Source organism: Mesitornis unicolor, unplaced genomic scaffold (genome assembly GCF_000695765.1).
Source record: "Mesitornis unicolor isolate BGI_N332 unplaced genomic scaffold, ASM69576v1 scaffold52565, whole genome shotgun sequence".
Lineage (NCBI taxonomy): Eukaryota > Metazoa > Chordata > Aves > Mesitornithiformes > Mesitornithidae > Mesitornis > Mesitornis unicolor.
In genome coordinates this window covers 3,173-22,894 of record NW_010188629.1, presented here as the reverse complement: position 1 = coordinate 22,894, position 19,722 = coordinate 3,173, and the positions used below count along the sequence as shown (strand labels likewise).

The 19,722-nt window shown below is 45.4% G+C and overlaps 1 protein-coding gene across 1 annotated transcript; it reads left to right on the top strand.

The window, feature by feature from the left end:
* Window positions 1–1,006: 1,006 nt before the first annotated feature.
* Window positions 1,007–19,020, top strand: TMEM108 (transmembrane protein 108). Its single transcript, XM_010185783.1, has 4 exons — window positions 1,007–1,168; window positions 7,748–8,860; window positions 17,047–17,201; window positions 18,679–19,020. Exons 1-4 carry the CDS (start codon window positions 1,156–1,158, stop codon window positions 18,799–18,801), a joined length of 1,404 nt encoding a protein of 467 aa, XP_010184085.1. The 5' UTR covers window positions 1,007–1,155; the 3' UTR covers window positions 18,802–19,020.
* The last annotated feature ends 702 nt before the right edge of the window (window positions 19,021–19,722 follow it).

Genomic DNA, 19,722 nt, shown 5'->3' with positions numbered 1-19,722 from the left:
AAGGCTTGAAAAAAAGGAGGATCTTCTCACCTGGTATGAAAAAGAGAGAAGGAACTGTTTTTTCTCTCTAGCAAAATACTAGGAATTAGTTTTTGTGAAGAGCCCATATAATAACAAACCGCTCGGGCTGTCACAGCACCCCTGGATACACAGGGACTGTGAATCAAAGACTGAGTAGTGGGGATTGCCCTCTGACCCCTGGGGATCCCCACACTGCTCTCAAGAAGCCCCCAACTTGTTGCTCTCTTACCATTTCCCCATGCCCTTTGAGGGATCGGTAGCTGGCTGCACAGGGCACATATTTGTGATCTTCGAGCAGTGTGCTCTTTGAGACACCCAGCTGTGCCAGAGAGAAAGAGAGAAACAGCAAAAAAAAGAAGAAATGGAAGAAGGGAGGTAGGATTATGGCTTCAGGAATCACAGGATCTGTAGATTTCTTTATGGTTATGACGTAGAAAATGCCCATTCACCAGTAAGGAGTGAAGAAATAAAATACAGAAGATGCATTTCAATGCCAGGGAAGAAGAGGAAGATCATTATTTCATTCTCCCTATTTTCCTCCATCAGGAATATTAATATCATTAGAGATAATTGAATGAAGTGGAAAGTCTGGTGGAGGTACAGAAGCAGGAGGTAGATCTGTAAAATCCATCCACACACAAAAAACTGAGCACTGTGCCGGAGGGAGGGCACTCTGCCTTGAAACAGGGACTGAACAGCCTCACAAGGACATGCAGCTGGGGTGCTTGTTGCTGTTTTGTTCCCAGAAAACGAGAACTGCCAGCAATCCTCTGGCATCTGAATAGACCCGTGTCAGACAAACTGTATCTGGACTTGATGGGCAACCAAGCTGGAATACCAAGCAGCCCTTCGATCTGCTGACAGGCAGGGGGACTGGCTCTGTAAGTAATCTTGCCTTGCAGTTGCGAAGGTGCTCCATAAAGGAGTGAGCCCTCTCGCTGCACAGCCCTGCAAGACACGCCTGCCTGGGCTGTCTCTGTCCTCATTCCTCCAAACCAGTTCCAACAATAACAGCAACTCCGGCATGCAGCTGCCTCATTAGGGAGAAGATGTATTTTTCCTTTTTCTACTGAGGGATGAAGCTTCCAAATCTGTGTGATGTGAGCAGGTGAGGATGTCTGCTGACAAGTCCAAATGATATTTTCAGGTAAGTGATTACCTTGAACAAGCAGCTAGAGTCAGGCTCTTGCTTTTTATTACCCTCCTCTCAGTAATTACTCTTGTCCTAGATCGTCAGTAAGCCTTTTCACAAGGTTCAACAGCTCGGATGTCTGTATATATTCAGCTGAATAGAGGATCTGAAGCATTTCTAAAGCACCTATTCCCGTAGTATCTAGGAGTCTCCAGTGCAGTGTGAGAGTGAACTGGGAGCTGCCTGCTCTGTGACTACCTGGCACTGTCCTATTTGTATCACCCATTGTTTAACTCTCCGGAGGACCAGAAATTAATTTTGATTTACAGGCTCACTCTCTCAAAGTCTGTCATAGAAGTGTGTCTTAGAGGCAGTAATAGTGTTCTGCAATGTTTTTATCTCATTACAGAACCAGGACATCTTGCCACATGAAAACTGTAGCTACCGTTACTGTTGTTGCACAGGGAGTGTCAGCTAGTACTGCTTAATTTGTGTTTGTACATGTGATTTCCAGAGCTTCTGCTGATGCTGTTTGATGTGGCTGCAAATAGAGCTGTTACTCTGCATGTCTCATTCCCTGCATTTTACCAAATACCTTGTGTACTGAAGTTGGGGTTGATCACCCTGTCTAATACTTACAAGGGAAAACAGACAATAACTTTTAAGTTAATGTCTGGAAGTTCTGACATGACAGCCACTGACAGACAGGCAGGGAAGAGAAATTTTCTATGCAGAGTAACCTACTTTTGCTTCCCTCAGTTCTGCCACCAATCACGGAGATGAAATTTGCGTAACTGTTTGTTTGTACAAAGACTGCTTTATTGTGAGTGAAAATCATATTGCTTTGACAGATTACAAAGAAATGACCATAACAAAAGTAATTATATATACTTTCTGCACACTTTCCGTCTGTTAAAGGTTCGTATTTCTCCCTGTAGCATTTTAGGTTTGCTGAGAGAGCTAACATGAGAAGTTAATAGCATCGTGAAGAAAGCTTTCGTTACAATAACACCGCTGTTGCTTTGAACAGGTTTTGCACAACCTTCTCTCACTGTTAGTAAGTCAAGACTGTTAGAAGCATGGAAAGGCTTCAGCATCCTCTACACTGCCCATGTGCACCCAATCCCTGGGTCTATAATGTCCTTGGGTCCTTTGGGTCCCAAAAATAATGGATCCTTTGTAGGATGCTTCTCTTGTCCACGGCAGTCTGAAATTATGAGTTCAGCAGTAGGTCTCTGCACAAAAATATCTTCCTGACTTTCTAGAGCAAAAAAGTTTACCAAATACTGCTCAGGGTGGCTCTGTTTGTCTTGCTGCAAGGTCCGAGGTAGCAGAGGCCAGAAGGGGTCAAACGCCAGACTGAGCTTATTGTGCGTATTCATTTGCTGTAGCAAATGTGAATGAGCAGCTCAAAAGTTTCCACTGTATCTCTGGCAATTAGGACATGGTCCAAAGCCCGATAAAGTCATTGGGAACCTTTCCACGGGCTTTGGAGCAGAAGTTACGTAAGTTTGTGTTGTTCCAAGGGGGTGCCCCGGGGAGGCCAAACGCGTGAGCTGACTCGACAGCCGCATGCCTGCTGTGCCATGTCATGCAGAAAGGCTGTTCTCGAAGTGCCCATGAAGTGTCCCGTGGAGCACCAGGGGGTATTAACTCCTAAATGATGCCTTTTAATGTTATCCTGTGCCAAGACATTGGCTGCTAGCAGGAGCTCCTGAGTTCCTGAGATAAAACAGTCAAAGGATGTCAGCTGCTGGGGCCCAAATCACTTTGTTTTTCTGGTTTGGAGGGAGGCAGTTCTGCCTCCTGCATGCAAATAAAAGAAAGTTCCCAAATGATAGGACCCTGCAGATTACATAGTCTGAGAAAGCAAAATATTCCTAAGACCCAGCTTTTCTGAAACTCACTGAGGAGATCAACCACAGTCTTTTAAAACGTTGCTGTAAAGGAACTCCTTAATTTTCTTCATGCACACAACTGTATGCATCATTTCTGGACTGTTCATGTGAGTGTATGATGGGAAGAAGCACTGCAGGGAGATCCTGTTGAGATTTGAACCATTGCTCCATGTTGTCAGGAAGGAGTTTTTATGGCTAAACGCACATCGGTACCCTCTGTGTACACTCTGCTGTCACTCTGCTATGCTTCATCCTTGAGTTAATTCATTTTGTACTTAATATTCACTTCTTGGTGCACTATGCAACACCACAGGATGACACAGTTCACACCACAAAGACGTCAGGTCAATCAGACTTCTCATTAGGATTGAATGGTTTTAATAAAATTAAAAAGTCACAAAATTAGACTCCAGAAGTGGAAATTTGACACACAGCAGTTAAAAGCCAAACCAGTTTGACCCTTTCTGAGCATGAGTTCCTATACCTTTGAAATGGCCCTTTATGGAGAAACTTAATGGTGTGAACTGACCTTTGAAAATATAATCAATTGTTATTATTTGCTATAATGTGCTCACATCAGTCTGTATTACCATTATGCCAGCAGATAGTAAGGGCTGCCAGTCCTTGCCTCAAAGAGTTCATGCTCTAAGTAAGGTCAGTCCTAAGAAGTCTAAGGCAGCCAAAACTGAAGGATTTGGGCAAAAAGAGCTGCAGGACTGTGCTTTGAACTGACCGAGAACATCCGTTATGTACCATCTCTCCTAGGATATCACAACTTTGGCCATGACAACTTGATAGCAACCAGGTTTCCTTCCAGTGCAATCTGACTGAGGATAAGCCGAGGCACTGGGGGACAATTGGTGTCATACCTACCATGCGTGGGTTTTCTCAGCGCGGGTGCATTTGTGAAGTAGAGAGAGAAGCTGGAAAGGGAAGAAATTTGTGGTTGCTCAAGTCTGTTTCTGTGACAAATGCCTCCTGCGCCTTAGTAGTGAAATTCAGAATATCATTTTTCAAGGCTTAAGCCAAAGCTGCTAAACAGGGCACTCTGACATCAGGGACCTCAGTTAGAGGCCCACTTTGTAAGACATTGCATATCCTCAAAGTGATAGAAAAGTAAGCGGGAGCTCTGGGCAACCAGATCACTGGAAATCCAGCCAGAGCATGCTTGGATGATGATGCCAAGCACCTGAAAATCCCAATTCCAGCTTCACTTTTGCTTTCCAGTTGGCTGTTGGTCAATTATAAAGCCAATTAATTCTGCCTAAAAGGGCCAGCAAAACCCACTGTGAAGTCTTTATTATCAGCTAGTTCTACCTAAAGATACAGCACTGGCTGTTTATACAATGATCTACTAAGCTGAATATTTTTTCAGTAGTTAGGGGTGTAGATTAGCTCTGGTTGTCACTGAAGCAGTTGTGTTCAGTTCTGGGCCCCTCAGTTCAAGAAGGACAGGGAATTGCTTGAAAGAGTCCAGCGCAGGGCCACAAAGATAATTGAGTGGAGCATCTCCCTTATGAGGAGTGGCTGAGGGAGCTGGGTCTCTTTAGCTTGGAGAAGAGGAGACTGAGGGGTGACCTCATTAATGTTTATAAATTTGTAAAGGGCGAGTGTCAGGAGGAAGGAGCCAGGCTCTTCTCTCTCATGTCCAATGACAGGACAAGGGGAAATGGGAGCAAGCTGGAGCATAGGAAGTTCCATGTGAACATGAGGAAAAACTTTTTTACTGTAAGGGTTAAGGAGCACTGGAACAGACTGCCCAGGGAGGTTGTGGAGTCTCCTTCTCTGGAGACATTCAAAACCCGCCTGGGCGTGTTCCTGTGTGACCTGGTCTAGGTGATCCTGCTCTGGCAGGGGGGTTGGACTGGATGATCTTTTGAGGTCCCTTCCAACTCCTAACATTCTGTGATTCTGTGATTCAACCAGTAAAAAAAAAGTCCTAAGAAGCTGTAGCTTATGGGGCCACAGTGGCTCTGCAGAGGCTGTTAGAGGGAGTCTAGCAGATGAGCAAAACCTGACTGCCATAGCCCGAGACAGCCAAATGTCATGGGGGTTATTGTTTATTGTCAGATAAATTACTTCTGATGTAGTATTTCCTTTGAATAGTTATTCATACTTTACAAACCACCTAAAGGTACTTGCTAAATGCATCTGGCTTGCTGTGCCTGCTGTGTGGTGACTTGCTACCACAACAACCTGCCACAGAGAGATTAGAAATCTTTTTAGCGGCAAGCTTCTGATTTATCAGTATTTCAAGAAGTGGAGATGGGTATTAGGTTGTTTTTTAGCCAAAGATCAGGGTTTCTAACCCCAGGGCACAACATGCAGAAAAGCTGACAACTTCCTTATTCCTTAAGGAATATCCTGAAGAAAACCATTAACCCAACAGAGATGTTTTTCTGCAAGTGAGGTGTGAGAGAAAGTAGTTACACAAAGAACTTCCAAAAAAATTTAGCAGGCATTACAATCATTATAATGTAGTATCTCATCAGATCTGCCAATGCACTTTACCTTGTGTGCTCAGAACAGCAGGCCTAAAGTTTCCTGAAACATTATCTTCACACACTGACTCCAAAATAAATCGTCATCCTTTCCTCTTTGAATTTGTTCTGTGGCAGCAACTTGTCTTGGCATGAAATGTTAGCCATATGGACATTAGAATATCCGCTTTGACCTTGACCTCGGAATAAGTGCTGCCAAAAATGTGAAGATAACTCCCGCCTTTTATTTCCAAGAGTGATGCTCCATGAGTATAGCACGATCTGCTCTCCTGGTTGCATCTCAGTGTACAGAATAAGGTTTTTCTTTGCCTAGGTGTTCTGCTAAGAGCATATTGGCTGCAAATGATTGGAAAGCAGTATCCCAAATGCTGGTTTATTTGGCTGAGATACTTATTTCAGAAATAATAAAAAAATACGAGCTAAGTTTAGCATCAGGCAGTGGAAAGTGCATTGCTTGTAATTGGCTCTCACTATGTTATCCAGTCAGTGTTTTTGTCTTTTGGGCACTATGCAAAGTAGCAAGAAGCTGCTGGGGGAGAGATGAGGTGAATTTTGTTGGTTGTAGAGCTCTGCACTGTCCTGGTTCAGAGGTGATGTTTAGTTATCAAAGTAGAGCATTTAGCTCAGTAAGAGACATACGTCCTGCTCCTTTAGTGAGTTTTTGCTTTGTGTATTGCACTGCTTATGAATGGGTGTGAATGATGCATGGGATTCAGAATAAACACATTTCATGGCATTTGCACCTGCCCAACGTGGGACCAGGGCGCAGTGGATGCTTAATCAGAGATCTTCTGTCATTTTCCCAAGTCCCTGTCATCCTTTTCTGCTGGTGCCCATAAGGGATATTTCCAAGTAGGGTAGAACTAAATGGCAATAACAACGCTCACAGGGAAAGCTGGCCAGGCTGGGAAGGGTAGAGAAGGGGGCAGGAAGGTGACCATTACCCACTTTGGAGTCCTGCAGCTTTGGCGAACTCGTCTCCCTGATTTGTTAAGACTGTGACACCATTTTTCACCTTGTCACCGCTGGTTGAAATTCACACTAGCACAGTGCTAATGGTGCCATCTGATGATGCTCAGTGGGCTGTGCAAAATGGATTTATCCTGTGTGCTTCCTAGTGGGCAGAGATCCACATTACACTCGATAGCTTCAACATATGGAAATGGTGACATGTGATTGATGTGGTCCCTGCAGGTCATGCTAACTCATGGCGTATTAGCCCTGCATCCCGGGGAGGCTTATGCTACTGCAGCTGCCCATGTCCATTTTCTGGACTAGGAATAAATGGGAGAATTGATGTTCCCAGCAGTGTGAACCTGGCACCTCATGAAACGATGTGCACTACAGAGGGTGGTGGGAGACAAACTTCACACAGCCCAATCCCACACACGTGTGAGCACAGAACAGGTTACAACCAAACATTTGTGTGTGGGTGCAGAGGGCAGCTCTGTTAGACTGAGCCAGACCCCTAATAATCACATGGCTTTTTCAAATGGCTGTGATAGCTATGTTTTCTTGTTCATTTTTAACATTTGGAGATTTTCCACATCTCATACTCTAAATAGCTAACTTGATTTTCCAAAGTTGCTAAGTAAAGGACAGCATATATAACCTAGGAAGCCCGCTTGTCAGACATCCCTTCTTGACCTAATTTTCAGCAAGGGCTGAGCAGCTGCTCTCTCAAAAAACAGATTGCTTAATGGCATCCAAGACTGGAGGAAGCCAAATTTAGGATTTTGCAGCCAAAAGAATGAGTGGGCTGAGCTTCCCCATAATGATACAGACATTCATCTGGAGGTCTCCTGGCCAGAACAAAAATGAAAAGATCTTTTGTTTCTACCTCTAAAGAGTAGGATGCTCTGTAGCTTCTACAGGGAAATCACCTGCCTATGGCACTTTAAAGCTCTCTCCTGAGTCCATACCACAAACTTCTCTCTCCCTTTGCCACAGAGATTCCCTGCAACCTTCCCATTCCCACCTCATCACTCCCACAGCCATGGGGCCACTGCAGCTCCTGCAGATTTTCCTTTCTTTTCCTACTTTCCCAGAGAAGCTGACAGAGTCGGATGCTAACTCTTCTGTCCTGCTGCAGAACATGAAGGCTATTCCCTCCTGCCAGATGTGCAAGCCATGCCATTCCCTGTCCGCTGGTCCCTTCCTGGTGTCTCACTCTCTCTCTGTGTTTTTTCCTCCAGGTGTTCTACTGATCTTGGCACTGACAGAAGAGCTGGTGTTTTCTGTTCAGGTACTGTCTCCCACTGTCTCCTCCTCTCAGGGCTTCCTGATGGACAGTACCACTGTCACAGCCATGGGAACAACACCTCTCCACAAAGATGGCCACGCCGCAGAGCCCCTTCCCACGTCCACTCATCCCATTCCCCATCCTGTCAGCCTGGCGGAGACAGCCCCTTCCACTGGGCAAAAGCAAGTGAGCAGCCCTCGTGTCAGTGAAAAGGAAACGTATCATTTATACAACCAGAGTGCTTTGTACTCGGGACAGACTCGCCCCAAGGGGAAAATATTCCAGGTTTTCAAAGGCAACTTCACGGAGTCCTCAGAGCCTTACCTAAAGACGACCCTGCACTCTCCCTTCCCTACCCTGAGGAGCCCTTTCACAGAGCACCCGTTTCAGTCCCAGACCGCAGCATCCAGCGATCCAAATGGCACGGGGCTGGCAAGAACTACACACTCAGACCCTTCTCCCCACCGCAACACCTCGGGAAGCCTTAAGGAAGCAGAGCGAGGGGACGGGGCCGAGCTAGTGGTGCAGGAGGCAGATTTTGCCACCACAACTGCTGGACCATCAACTGATCCTGAAGCAGTGTCGGTGCCTTTTAAACCCACCCGGTATGGCGTATGGGACATGCTGAGTGAAAACAACTCTTGGGTAACCTTGAATCTCAGTACAAATGTCCCTCTGTTTGCTGGCCCAGGATCTGCAACAGCAGCAGCGGGTCACTCAGTTCAGACCAGTTTTGATGTCAGCATCTCCTCCCCAGCAGCGGGAGACCCCAAGGGACCTGCTCCAACCCAGCACGGCACAGTGACTAACGCGACCTTGCTGGGCAGCGCTCTCTCCGCAGCACCTGCCACCAGGTTGTCCAGCTCCATTTCCACGGCTGGCTCCACCGCCACCGGGAACTTCCTAAACAGACTGGTTCCTGCCGGGACCTGGAAACCTGGGGTGCAAGGAAACATCTCCCATGTCACCGAGGGGGACAAACCTCAGCACAGAGCCACCATCTGTCTCAGCAAGATGGATATTGCCTGGATCATTCTGGCTATCAGCGTACCCATATCCTCATGTTGTAAGTTAGCTGCTGCTTTATTTTGCTTTCTCTTTCCTTCAAATTCAGATTTCGGCCCATGAGTCAAAGATCAGATGGAAAGCTAACAGAGGCAGGGCGGCTTGAGGTTGTTGAAAAGCAATCACTAGACAGAGCTCACATTCACTGACCAAAGTGCTTAGCTTCAAAATGCAGGACTAAAATGTTGACAGTCAAAGCATGCTTGCTCTATTGCTATTAGAAATCACTTAAGTCTTTTTGGACCCTCTATTTAAGGGTGCAACACAGGGCTAAACAACTCTAGAAGGTGAAGCAGCTTCACTTCAAGTCTGGTGACTGAAAATTGTACAAGTCTTTAATTTAGGAACTGCTACATGCTGCCTTGGAATTGGATTTTAAAAGCCTACAGCTAACCTACAAAATTCGTGACAGGTGTAGGGACTAATACCTTAGGAAACACCAGTTTTCCAGTGCAATAAAATATTTTGTTGCAGGCAGTTCATGAACTATCAGATTTTGAAGTCTGATAACCAAAGTGTTGGTTTCCTCCATTTTAATTCCAACTTCACAGCTGCCAAGGGAGCAGGAAGAGTTTGAAATCCTGGCCTTCAGACACCAGGAGTCAGCCACCTGCAGGACCAGGGCAGGCTGGATTCCCAGAGTGGGAAATGACATGAAAAAACAACACACAAGAAATTATGAGAAAGCTTTCAAGTGGATGCTGGGGTGTCCCCTGCTTAGCAGGGTTATATCATCAAGGTGGGACAGCATATTCTATGCATTTCACTGCTGTGGGGTGTGATTATGCTGTCTGCAGTGAAACAAAAACTAACATTTCCCAGCCTTTGCAGCCTGAGGAATCATAAAGGTGTAGCAGCCAACAATGTTGAGTATTAATTCTGTTGTTTATAGCTTCAACCTGTACTGAGGACAAAGGTAGATGAGCTGACCCAGCCAGTCTCACACACAGCTTAGTCCTGCCAAAAAGGACAGCACTCTCCTGCCTCTCTGAGGTGCAGCCATCTGATCCTGCCCCTCTCCTTCTGCCTAGGCCTGACCTGACACCTCCCTGAGCCACTTTCAGATTGCTGTGGTGGTTAAAAAATACTCACTTTGCTCTTTGGTGCTTTCTGTCCACCCAGTGAGCCAAATTATCTCCCCGCGGGGTCAGATGAACTCGAGACCCGGAGCGGATGAGGCTGCAGGAAAATGCACCTGGAGAGGCAGCAGCACTGATCCTTTTGGCAGCTGCAAATTATCGGATTGGCTCAGCAGATCAGTTAGAATTGTGCCTCTGGGACCATCGGTTCTGTTGTTGCTAATGTGGTTAAAACCATGAGTGAGAACAAAGCTTGAACCTGAAAGATGGGCAATCAGAATAAAGAGAAAGCAAAGCAGAAGTGTGCATATAGCATATATACTTGTGCGAAAGATGGAGAAACTGGGATATAGAAAGCACATGATGAGAAGAAGCAATATTTGATGATTTGATGAACAGTGCCATGTCTAACAATCAGTAGAAATAGAGGATCAAATAAATTCTTCCAAGCATTGTGTTTTGGGCAAGTATTAGGAAGGAAAGCTGATATGGATAGAAAACATCCAAATACAAAACAAGTGTAAACCAGTGCAAACTGGTGTATGTTTCTGCCTGCAGTGTGCCATATATGAGCTAATCATTAATGATAGTTATTATTATTAATAATAATAATATGAAGAGTCTGGCGGGACTTCTAACCCACTGTCCATTCAATAGTGGTGTTTAAACTTTCCTTCTTATCATATGTGCCATAACAGTATGTGTTCATATGACTGTGTCTATTCTGCTTCTTGTATTTGTAAGCTACATTTTTTTAAAAAAGCAGATGTTATTTTGAAAATTATCTATACCAGCTCTAATACAACTGAGTGTTCAAATTATTCAGATACTTAAATCCCACTTTTGGGACCAGATTTCTGAGGATGGTCTTCAGTGGGACTCTACTTTTAAAACCTGAGAATCCTCAGATGTATTTCAGAGTTGAAATGAATGGTAGGCAGGCATTTAAATGGGACCTTTTTTGATCTGGCTGAAATGCCTAGGGAGTTGTTTTCATCCAAAAGTTATGCAGTTTAAACTATGCCGTGGTAAGTGCTGTTGTACAGGCATAGGTTATTCCTATAGGAGAAGAAAAATCAATTAAAACAACCTAAAGCACTTCTACCCAGATACACATGTATTGGTCATGGCTCCCCTCTGTGCCACACTTTCTTTCCTGACTCTCAGGTGTCTGTGTATCTTCAGGCACGGGTGTGAGGGGTGTGGTGTACAGGGTGCAGTGTAGAGGGTGCGGTGTGGGATGCACGGTGTGGGATGCACGGTGTGCGAAGGGGACTGTCGCCACCTACCGGGCACAGGCGCCTGCAGCTGAGGACAGAAGTCCCTACGCTCCTTGTTTGCTCCTCACTTCTGGTCTAGAGGGAGCTGATGCTGAGAGATAGACGAAGAGAACAGCCATTTGGATTTAATTTCATCTTCAAGGAGTTAAAATGCTTTTGGTGAGAGGCACTGATAGCTCTTCTGGGCATGGACTGAGAAAACAGTGTCTTGCTCCTACCTTGGGATGCTGAAAGGTGGAGGTGTCTCGGATAACTGAGACCCAGCCCTATGCTCTTAAACATCTGAGCTGCTTCAAGAGGTAACAAGCCATGGAAGAAGTCACTGAGGACTCCTACTGTGGGAGGTTACTGCTGCCTTGGAGCTGTGGGCTGGCTGCTCTGTGCTCAGGCTGGCACCTTCGAGGCTGCTGGCCAGACCCCCCGAGGGGAACAGCAAGCCCTGAGCTGCTGCACCCATGAGAAAGGATAAGGCCCTGTACCAGAAGGAGAGGCGGCCCCAAGGCAGGGAAGTTAGCAACACAGCCTGGAAAGAAGTGGAAAGAGGTGAGGAACTGGAGCCTGGGCATGACTGCAGAGCTGTAGGAATCTCATTAACTCAGCTCTCTCCTTCTGCTAATGAGGAGTGCCCTGAGCCAGCTTGCTGGCCTCTGGGCTGTTTCCAGAGCCCTTGCTGAGCTGCGCAGTGGCCAGCGCATCTCTCCTCTGCCAGGAGGCACTCTTCTTGTGCCTTTCCCCATAATCCCTCCCCTGCGCAAGGCGTGGTGAGGAGGCTGGAAAAGCCTTCCTCCTCAGGGGCTTCTGGGCACAACTCCTGCTGCCCAAAATCTTCAGAAAGGAAAACACACCACACCACCATGCTGCAAAGACACAGCTGTCCTTCTCCAACACATGGTGCAGTAGGGTCCCTCATACTGCTCACTCTCACACCTTTTATTGACAGGCACCTGTTAAATGAAAACCTGTGGGGATTTTAACTTCCATAGCAGGGGAGGTGACCTGCTAGAGAGTGACCGCTGGTGCCCTTGGCTTCTCGTCCCCACTGGAAGAAGTGTCTGGGATGCTGAGTTTCTCCTCATGGAGGAAAGAACCTGCCAGGGCTCCTCGCTGGCCCATCACTGCTGTGGGGATTTGCACCTAAGAGCAGGAGGCAGAAGAGCTTGTTCAGCATCGCTGTGACCTGACATCTGAGCCCCACTGAGGACTGCCAGGTCCCGCTGGTGCTCGTGGCATGGCTCAGTGGCTATAGCACTAGCATTAAGATCTGGGCCTCAGGAGATCACCTTCTGAAATAAAAGATGGGATTTACCCTCTCTGTCCTTATAGTACATATTTCTTTATGGATGCATAGGTTTCTGAATCCCACTGAAATCCTTTAAAATGCTAGTCAGGAAAAGAATGCTTTGAATAGGAATGTGCAAGACACATCTACTGTGTGAACCTAGGGAAATCATTTCACCTTTTGGTACCTCAGTTTCATGGTATAAATAAGGGAGGTGATGTTGCTAACGCCATTTGAAGGCTGCAGAACTGAAGGATTCTGTATCATTGCATTCCCAGAAAAGCAAAGTCATATATAACACTGATATCAGTATTTTCTGCATGTCACAGTTTGAGGGGTTTTTTTGTGGTGGTCTTCAGGCAGCCTTGAACATTGTTGTGCACGTGCATTGTACGTGTGGGTGCCAGTCTCTACAATGCAGAATAAGACACAATATGAATTTATTTTAAACCCCACCATCCCAGTCCTTCAGCTCCCGGTACTTACATCTCTCTAATTACAGGATGACACAATAAAATGGAGAAGAACAGAAACTTACAAATCAGATGCGCAGAAGTCAATTCATTCAGGCAGTTCTGCTGACACGGGAAAACACGAGAGGAAAGCTGAGCCCCCGAATGCGGGCGTCAGCAGAACTCAAAGAATATTTGAAGAATTGCCTTGGACCTAACCCCACTTAGCTCACATTTCGTGCACTGGCACGCGTTCCAAAATTATCTCACCCACTTTCTCCACAGCAAAACCTATGAATGTTTTGCTTCCCAGTCTGAAGCAAGAGGAATCCGAAGCCCTGAGTCTGATCCCCAGGTGTGAGCTCAGACTGAGCTGGAGGAGAGCCTCCTGTCTCCCGATGTAGCCAGCTGTGATCAGTAACCAAACCCATCCTGATACCTGTGGTACAGCTAAGGCTGCACTACTATAGACAGCCACAGTCAATGAGGGAAATGGAAAGAAATACGGAAAACCCGCTATTTTAGTCATTGAGGCTAGTGTTCTGTAGAAACTTAGTTTATATGGTGATCTGCAGGCATAGGGAGAAGTAAATTAATATCTGTCGGTCTGAATAACTCCTGACTTATAAGTGCTTGCAACATTGAGGTCTGTTAACATTGTGTTTTATGTGGGAGTTGGAGAGTGTGGGAAGGAGGTATGCAGCTATATAAGGCTGGTAAATATTTAAGTGAGTTGAAAGAAAAGACAGAAGACTTATCAGGAAACTGTAGGGAGTTGGTATGATCTCATTACACTGCATTTATGAGGGCAATATTGAACATGGTGTATAATCCTGGTGGTTTATGTTTTAAAAAAAAAAAAAGATTGGAAAATTAGAAAAGAGCCATGGGAATGATTTAAGAGCTGAGAAATTCAGCATAACTCCACTTGTGTAATCACGTAGTCCAAGAAGAGACTGAAGCCCACATATATGGGGGACATTTCTGATAACATAGGGGAAGTTTTGAATACAAAAAGCAAAAGGAGATTGAGGAAGTGGCGGATAAAGCTGGAGGTATTTACACAACAAGGGGAATGTAAACATGTCCTCACAATAGAAATTAAGTATTGAAACAAACTTTGTGGGAATGGGATGGATATCTGGTCACTCCATGGCTTTAAATGAAGCTGGGTGTTTTCCTGTGAGATGCACTGTACCTTCAATACAGCTTATGGTTAACAGATGAAAGTCTTCTGGTGTGCAGGTAGTGTGCAGGTGACAGCAGAGGATGGACATGTTCCCACCAGCCTAGAAACCCGTAAATCTGTGAGAATCTCATTTCTCCCATTTGTGGGATGTATTATGCCCAGTTTCATGGGTTGGGGGGACAGATAATGCAGACGTAATTTGCCTTAGGGCCAGGAAGGGGCCAGTGTCAGAGCCGGAGCTCATCAGCAGTTCTTAGCCCCTGAGCGTGTGCATTGACTCTTCTCCCTCCAGACTAGCAGCAGGACAAAGGATAGGGGTTACAGGGGAACCCTGTTCTAGTATTGATCTGGGAGTGAGTCCTCTTTCTAGCTACATTAATTTCACTAAAAATATGCCCCAAAAAGTGTAGTTAATATGAGATGAAGAAGGAATACTCCCATTCCAATCCTGCTGTCCTCTCTCGCTCTTAAATCGGGACTTCTCTGCTTTGAATTGCAGCAGCTAAAATATGTTGTATTTGAGGAAGCTCAGGAACCCGTTTTCCACAGTCATCTATCTGTTTGCTTGTTTGTGCACTAAGGTTGGAGGCGAAGACCATAATGAAGGGAGAGAGCATTATTGCTGTATAGCAACCATATCTCTCCCGACTGAGTGACACTGGCTTTAGAGCCTCCAAAACCCAAATCTGATACTTCCCTGTCAGCAGCCACAACATTCTACAAGCTATAAAACCTCAGGCTTTCAAAATATTTGCACATTGATAGAGTTGGCTTTAGGAGGGGCTCTTGTATCCCCAGGCACCTTCAGGAAACACTGTGCTCCTTAGGGAGCACTTATTGCTGGAGTACCAAAAAGTTCCATGGTCTGTGGAGGGGAGGACTAAATGTAGGTCCTGCTTCACCTTCTAATCTTAACGAGCCTGCAGTCTGGGCTGGGACACCAAGAGGGTAGCAGCAAAGTAGGGAGTGAAGATGCAGCCCTTTGGGAGGATAGGCATTTCCCCGGGCAGGGAGAGCAGTTCTGGTGGCCCCATGGGTGCCTGCCTATGGGTGGAGTCGCGCTGTTGGGCTGCCTGCAAATGAAGTTATTGGTGATAGGAAGACCGAAACAATACAAGTCAAAGATGATAGTAAGTTTGATAATGACCTGCTTTTCTGAAACATGCAGGAACAGTGCAGGAGATTTTTCCATTAGTTTTGGAAGATTTAAAGCATAAGCTCACCTTTTCCTTAGAATGAGACATAAGCTGCCTGATATCAAACCCATTATTTTTTTTTCTTAGTAGCTTATTCTTTTGTTTTAAATGGAGCTCTAGCCATGGTTTTTTGTATTGCCGTTTTATGTGAGTAGATGGGATAAGAAATTAGACCCACAGCATATGGGTAGCTGTGATGTTTGTCAAAACATACAAAGCATCTTTGACCTCTCTGCAGTCTTTTCTTCCCTCTGTGCTAGAATTCTAATAAATAATTTTGGCTGTAGCTGAGAAAAGAATGTATTTTTCTGCTTCATGAATATTTTCTCTCTTCTTTCCTACCATGAGGGGTTTAGAAATAATGGAGTGAATTTACAGCAGGGCATTCTCTATTTCACAGGTACAAATCAAAGTAAGTACGTGTCCAGCTACCTGTCTGTATAAATCAGGTAGATTACTAGCACAACTGGTCAATTAATTGCACAGGTGTAAGATAAGCACACAGAGCTTATGCATTGCTCCTCTGAACAAACCTTTGTACGTACCTCAGCTTCTGACTGAGCAAGGATCAGTGGGACCAGTAAGTTTGTTACAGTGGGTTTGCCTGGCTTTCATAAAATTGCCAAGGTTACCCATCCGAATTGCAACAGAGATGACTAAACCGAAAGCAGTTCCAGAAAATAACACTCAGCCAGCTTGCGTTTGGCTGGAGGGACATGATCGTGGCCTTTCTGCAGTCAGGGGGGTGCCTGTGGCCTTGAGACCAGACCAACAACTCTGTCAACGAGTTTCACTTGCTGGTCACTTCATCCTGCCTAACTGCTCTGCTTTGAGCTCAAATATTTCAGATTGCAGCAGCTTAACTGTGGTCCACAGATAAGAAAAAAAGCCAGGCTCAGACACCACCAGTACCCAGGCAAATGTGAGGAATTACAGATTACACTTATCAGTAGATCCCACATCCTGATAGAGCTGATGGAGACAGGCGGGAAAACCCCAGCTTTGGGTTAATGCTACCCTAGAAGCGTAAGCTATGTGAGACAGGTGCTAGAGGGGATCTTCACGCCACCCCACCACTGTCTCATTCTGCTCAGGAGCCCCTCTGTTCCCCTTGCTGATGTTTTGGAGCATGGTCACAAAGTACCCAATATCCAAGTTATGACTAGCAGGTGACAGAGACAGGGATCAGTGGCGCATCTGGGCAGAAGCTTTTGGTATCGAAGACGTGCAACTACGTGTGTTTATGAGTTCGGTATTGAAGCCTAGGACAGGTGTCTCTCACTGCCCATTTACTAATGTGCTCGTCGCTGCAGCATCTGAACACGCTAGAAACAGAAAAGATCTGTGCAGAGGCTTCCTTCGCAGTCCCTGGTGAGTGCCCTCTGTCCTAGAGAGTCTATAGATCCCTGCTTAGGTATTGAAATACCATCAGTTACAACACCAAAGCTTTTCATTAGCCAGGCAGCCACAGCTTGGAGATTATAAACTTACAGCAAAAAGTAAAAACTGCCTATTCTGCCAAGCCCAAAGCCTCATCTACTTGGCCCAGATTCTGACTTAATTGAGTGGGTTTGTTAGGAGAGAGCAAGGTCTGACTAAGAGTAAATCATATGAATGAAGGTCACCAGTCCTCTCCTTAAGTAACCTAAAAACCAAATCCACAGTCCTGATGAAAGGAAATAACCATATTTTTGACATGTTTCTATTGACAGCAGTTCTGCTGACAGTCTGCTGCATGAGGAGGAAGAAAAAGACATCTAACCCAGAAAACAACCTGAGCTATTGGAATAATGCCATTACCATGGACTACTTCAACAGGCATGCTGTAGAGTTACCGAGAGAGATCCAGTCCCTGGAGACTTCAGAGGTACCTCACTTGCAGAACTAGTGTCTGAAAACTGTAACTGAAGCCATACTGGGAGAAGGGGAAAGGAAGTCATATTAATAAAGCCTTGAAATCCCTATGCATATTCAGGGAAACAGCTTTTTGAGAAGGACTCACCCCTACACCTGTATAAGATGGGATAAATATGTTACCAAAACCAGATTGCCATCCTATTCCCAGCCATTGCCGATATGTTCCATATTGCTGTGTGGTCACAGGAGTTAACCACCTCTAGGTGAATTTGTTCCCGAGTTTCTCTTCCTTTTGTGCCTTATGGCCAATGTCTAGCCATAGCATAATGGCTTAGGAGAGAGCCATAACATAATGGCTTAGGAGAGCTCTTTGGGCTGGCTTGTTACTGACAGTCAGTCCTTCTGATCTGCCTGTTGTGCATGTCCCTCACAGCATCAGATAAGGGGGGTAGTCAGAGTTAATAATGCAAAGAAATTTTGTGCTTTTATGTCTTAGGAGCTGCCTGTAGCTTCCTAAATACCTGTTAAGGGGGTGAGAGTTACCACTATATAAGCAACTGAAACATCTATATAGGAGAGTGTGTAGTGGTGGTGAATACGCATCAGCCTTTACTTAAGGGATCTGAGTGGTTCAGTGGGATTATTCATATATGGGCAGGTGATGCTACTGATAGAAATGTATTCTCTGGTCTCAGAGGCAGAGAAGAGTAATTCAGCTTAGTTCAAAGGTATGTAAAACCTAGAAATAGTGGAGATTTTGGGTTTATGCTAAAGTGTTTTTCAGATCAGCTAACTCATCTTATTAATTTTTTTAAAAAAGTGTTTAGAAAGGAACCCCTGAGATGTGACTAGACAAGCACTCACAGGTGCTTCATTAACCCCACTTTGCTGGCAATCAAGTTGCTCGAGCTAAGGCAGGTCCCGGTCAAGACTCACCAAGAATTGAATGATAGGCCTCTTCACATATACCACAGTCCCAAAAAGCTGTCATCTGAGTCATTTAAACCTGGTCAGAATATAACTGAACTGGGGAATGCTTGGGTGGCTTGGAACCATATATGTGGTTTTCTGAGCTTAAAAAAAAGCTGAAAATGCATCTTTGAGTAGTCAAGCGCAACTGACAGACAGGAAACTGTTGCAGTGTGTCATGAAAGTGAAAAAAACAAAAAACAAACCAAAATAAAACAAAAAGAATGTGAATGTCAATATTCTGCTAAGGGACCTGAAGTTTAAAGTCCATATTCTGCTAAGGGACCTGAAGTTTGGTGCACCTCAGTTCTGGGTCCCCAGATTGAGAAAGAATCAGCCTGACTGTCAGAGGAGCCCTTCACTCACAACCCCTACTGCCTGAAGAAGGGCAAAACCAGCTCACCAAACTTAGCTCTCCAGGAGCTGGGGTCTCCAAAATTCAGGCACTTTTGGAGGATTGGGAGAAGCGATAAAAATAGCAGTCCATTGCTCACCCTGCTTCTCTGTGTTTCCCGTAGGCCCACCTCCCCGAGCCACGCTCCCCTGCCAACGGCGACTACCGTGACAGTGGGATGGTCCTCGTGAACCCCTTCTGTCAAGAAACGCTGTTTGTAGGACACGAGCAAGTCTCTGAAATCTGACCCCGCAGCTGCCCGCATATTGCAGTTTCATCTCTACTGTCTCCAAATTATAAATAAATATATATATTATAAATATAACCTTTGTGTAACCCTGAATTACAAGAAATGTTTTCAGCTTTTCTTTTCTCCCTCAGAATTGTCAGTCCCTTTTTTATAAGTGTGGTAAAACTTTACAGAACGAACTGTGGCTTTATAAAATAAAGGTATTTCTAAGCAAAACACCCGTCAGATGGACTCTTTTTTGCGCTGTCATTTTCTTAATTGTGATTTGCAATCTCCTGCTACTTGGTCTGGAAGAATATTGGGCAAGGATGGTTTTGGTGCAGGCAGAGTGTGCTGGGTACAGTGTCCTGCATCCTACATGACATTGCTAAGCCTGGCCATGAGTATTTCAGCTCAGTGACCATCTCTTCTCCTACTGTAAAATGACTTTTGTCGCTCCTTTCCTTTAGACTGCCAAGCTAGAACACAAGCCAGACAGGACCAGCTCAGGTGCCAGAAGCTGTCCATACGACTTGTGTGCCAGTCTTGCATTCTTTACGTGACTCCAGCACTGCCTCAGCACTGACTGGCATGAGCCCTTCAGAGTCCTCCTTCCTGTTAAACCTAGCTGGGATCCACCAGCTCAGCAGGGGGAGAACAGGGGAGCTAGGCTACAGTGGGATGATAAACAAACCTGATGCACCCATGGGATCCAGGGTCACACAAGACATGGGCAAACTCGTTGGGGCAGTAATGTTACCCCATAACTTTCTTATGTTGCCTCCTTGAGACTCAAACAGGAGAGCCAAGTTCCAGCTTGAGCTCCAAAACTGTTCTACATGAGCAAGGACAAGAAGGACTTTTTTCCCTGCATAAATGTCCTAACCACACGACATGTTGGACTCACAGCTGCTCCACTCCGGCCCAGTGAGTCCTGAA

Bases quoted from the DNA above. Each gene is read 5' to 3' on its own strand.
- TMEM108 (XM_010185783.1), top strand. The intron at 8,861-17,046 runs GTAAGTTAGCTG...TTCTATTGACAG, and splicing joins CGTACCCATATCCTCATGTT to CAGTTCTGCTGACAGTCTGC. The intron at 17,202-18,678 runs GTACCTCACTTG...TGTTTCCCGTAG, and splicing joins AGTCCCTGGAGACTTCAGAG to GCCCACCTCCCCGAGCCACG.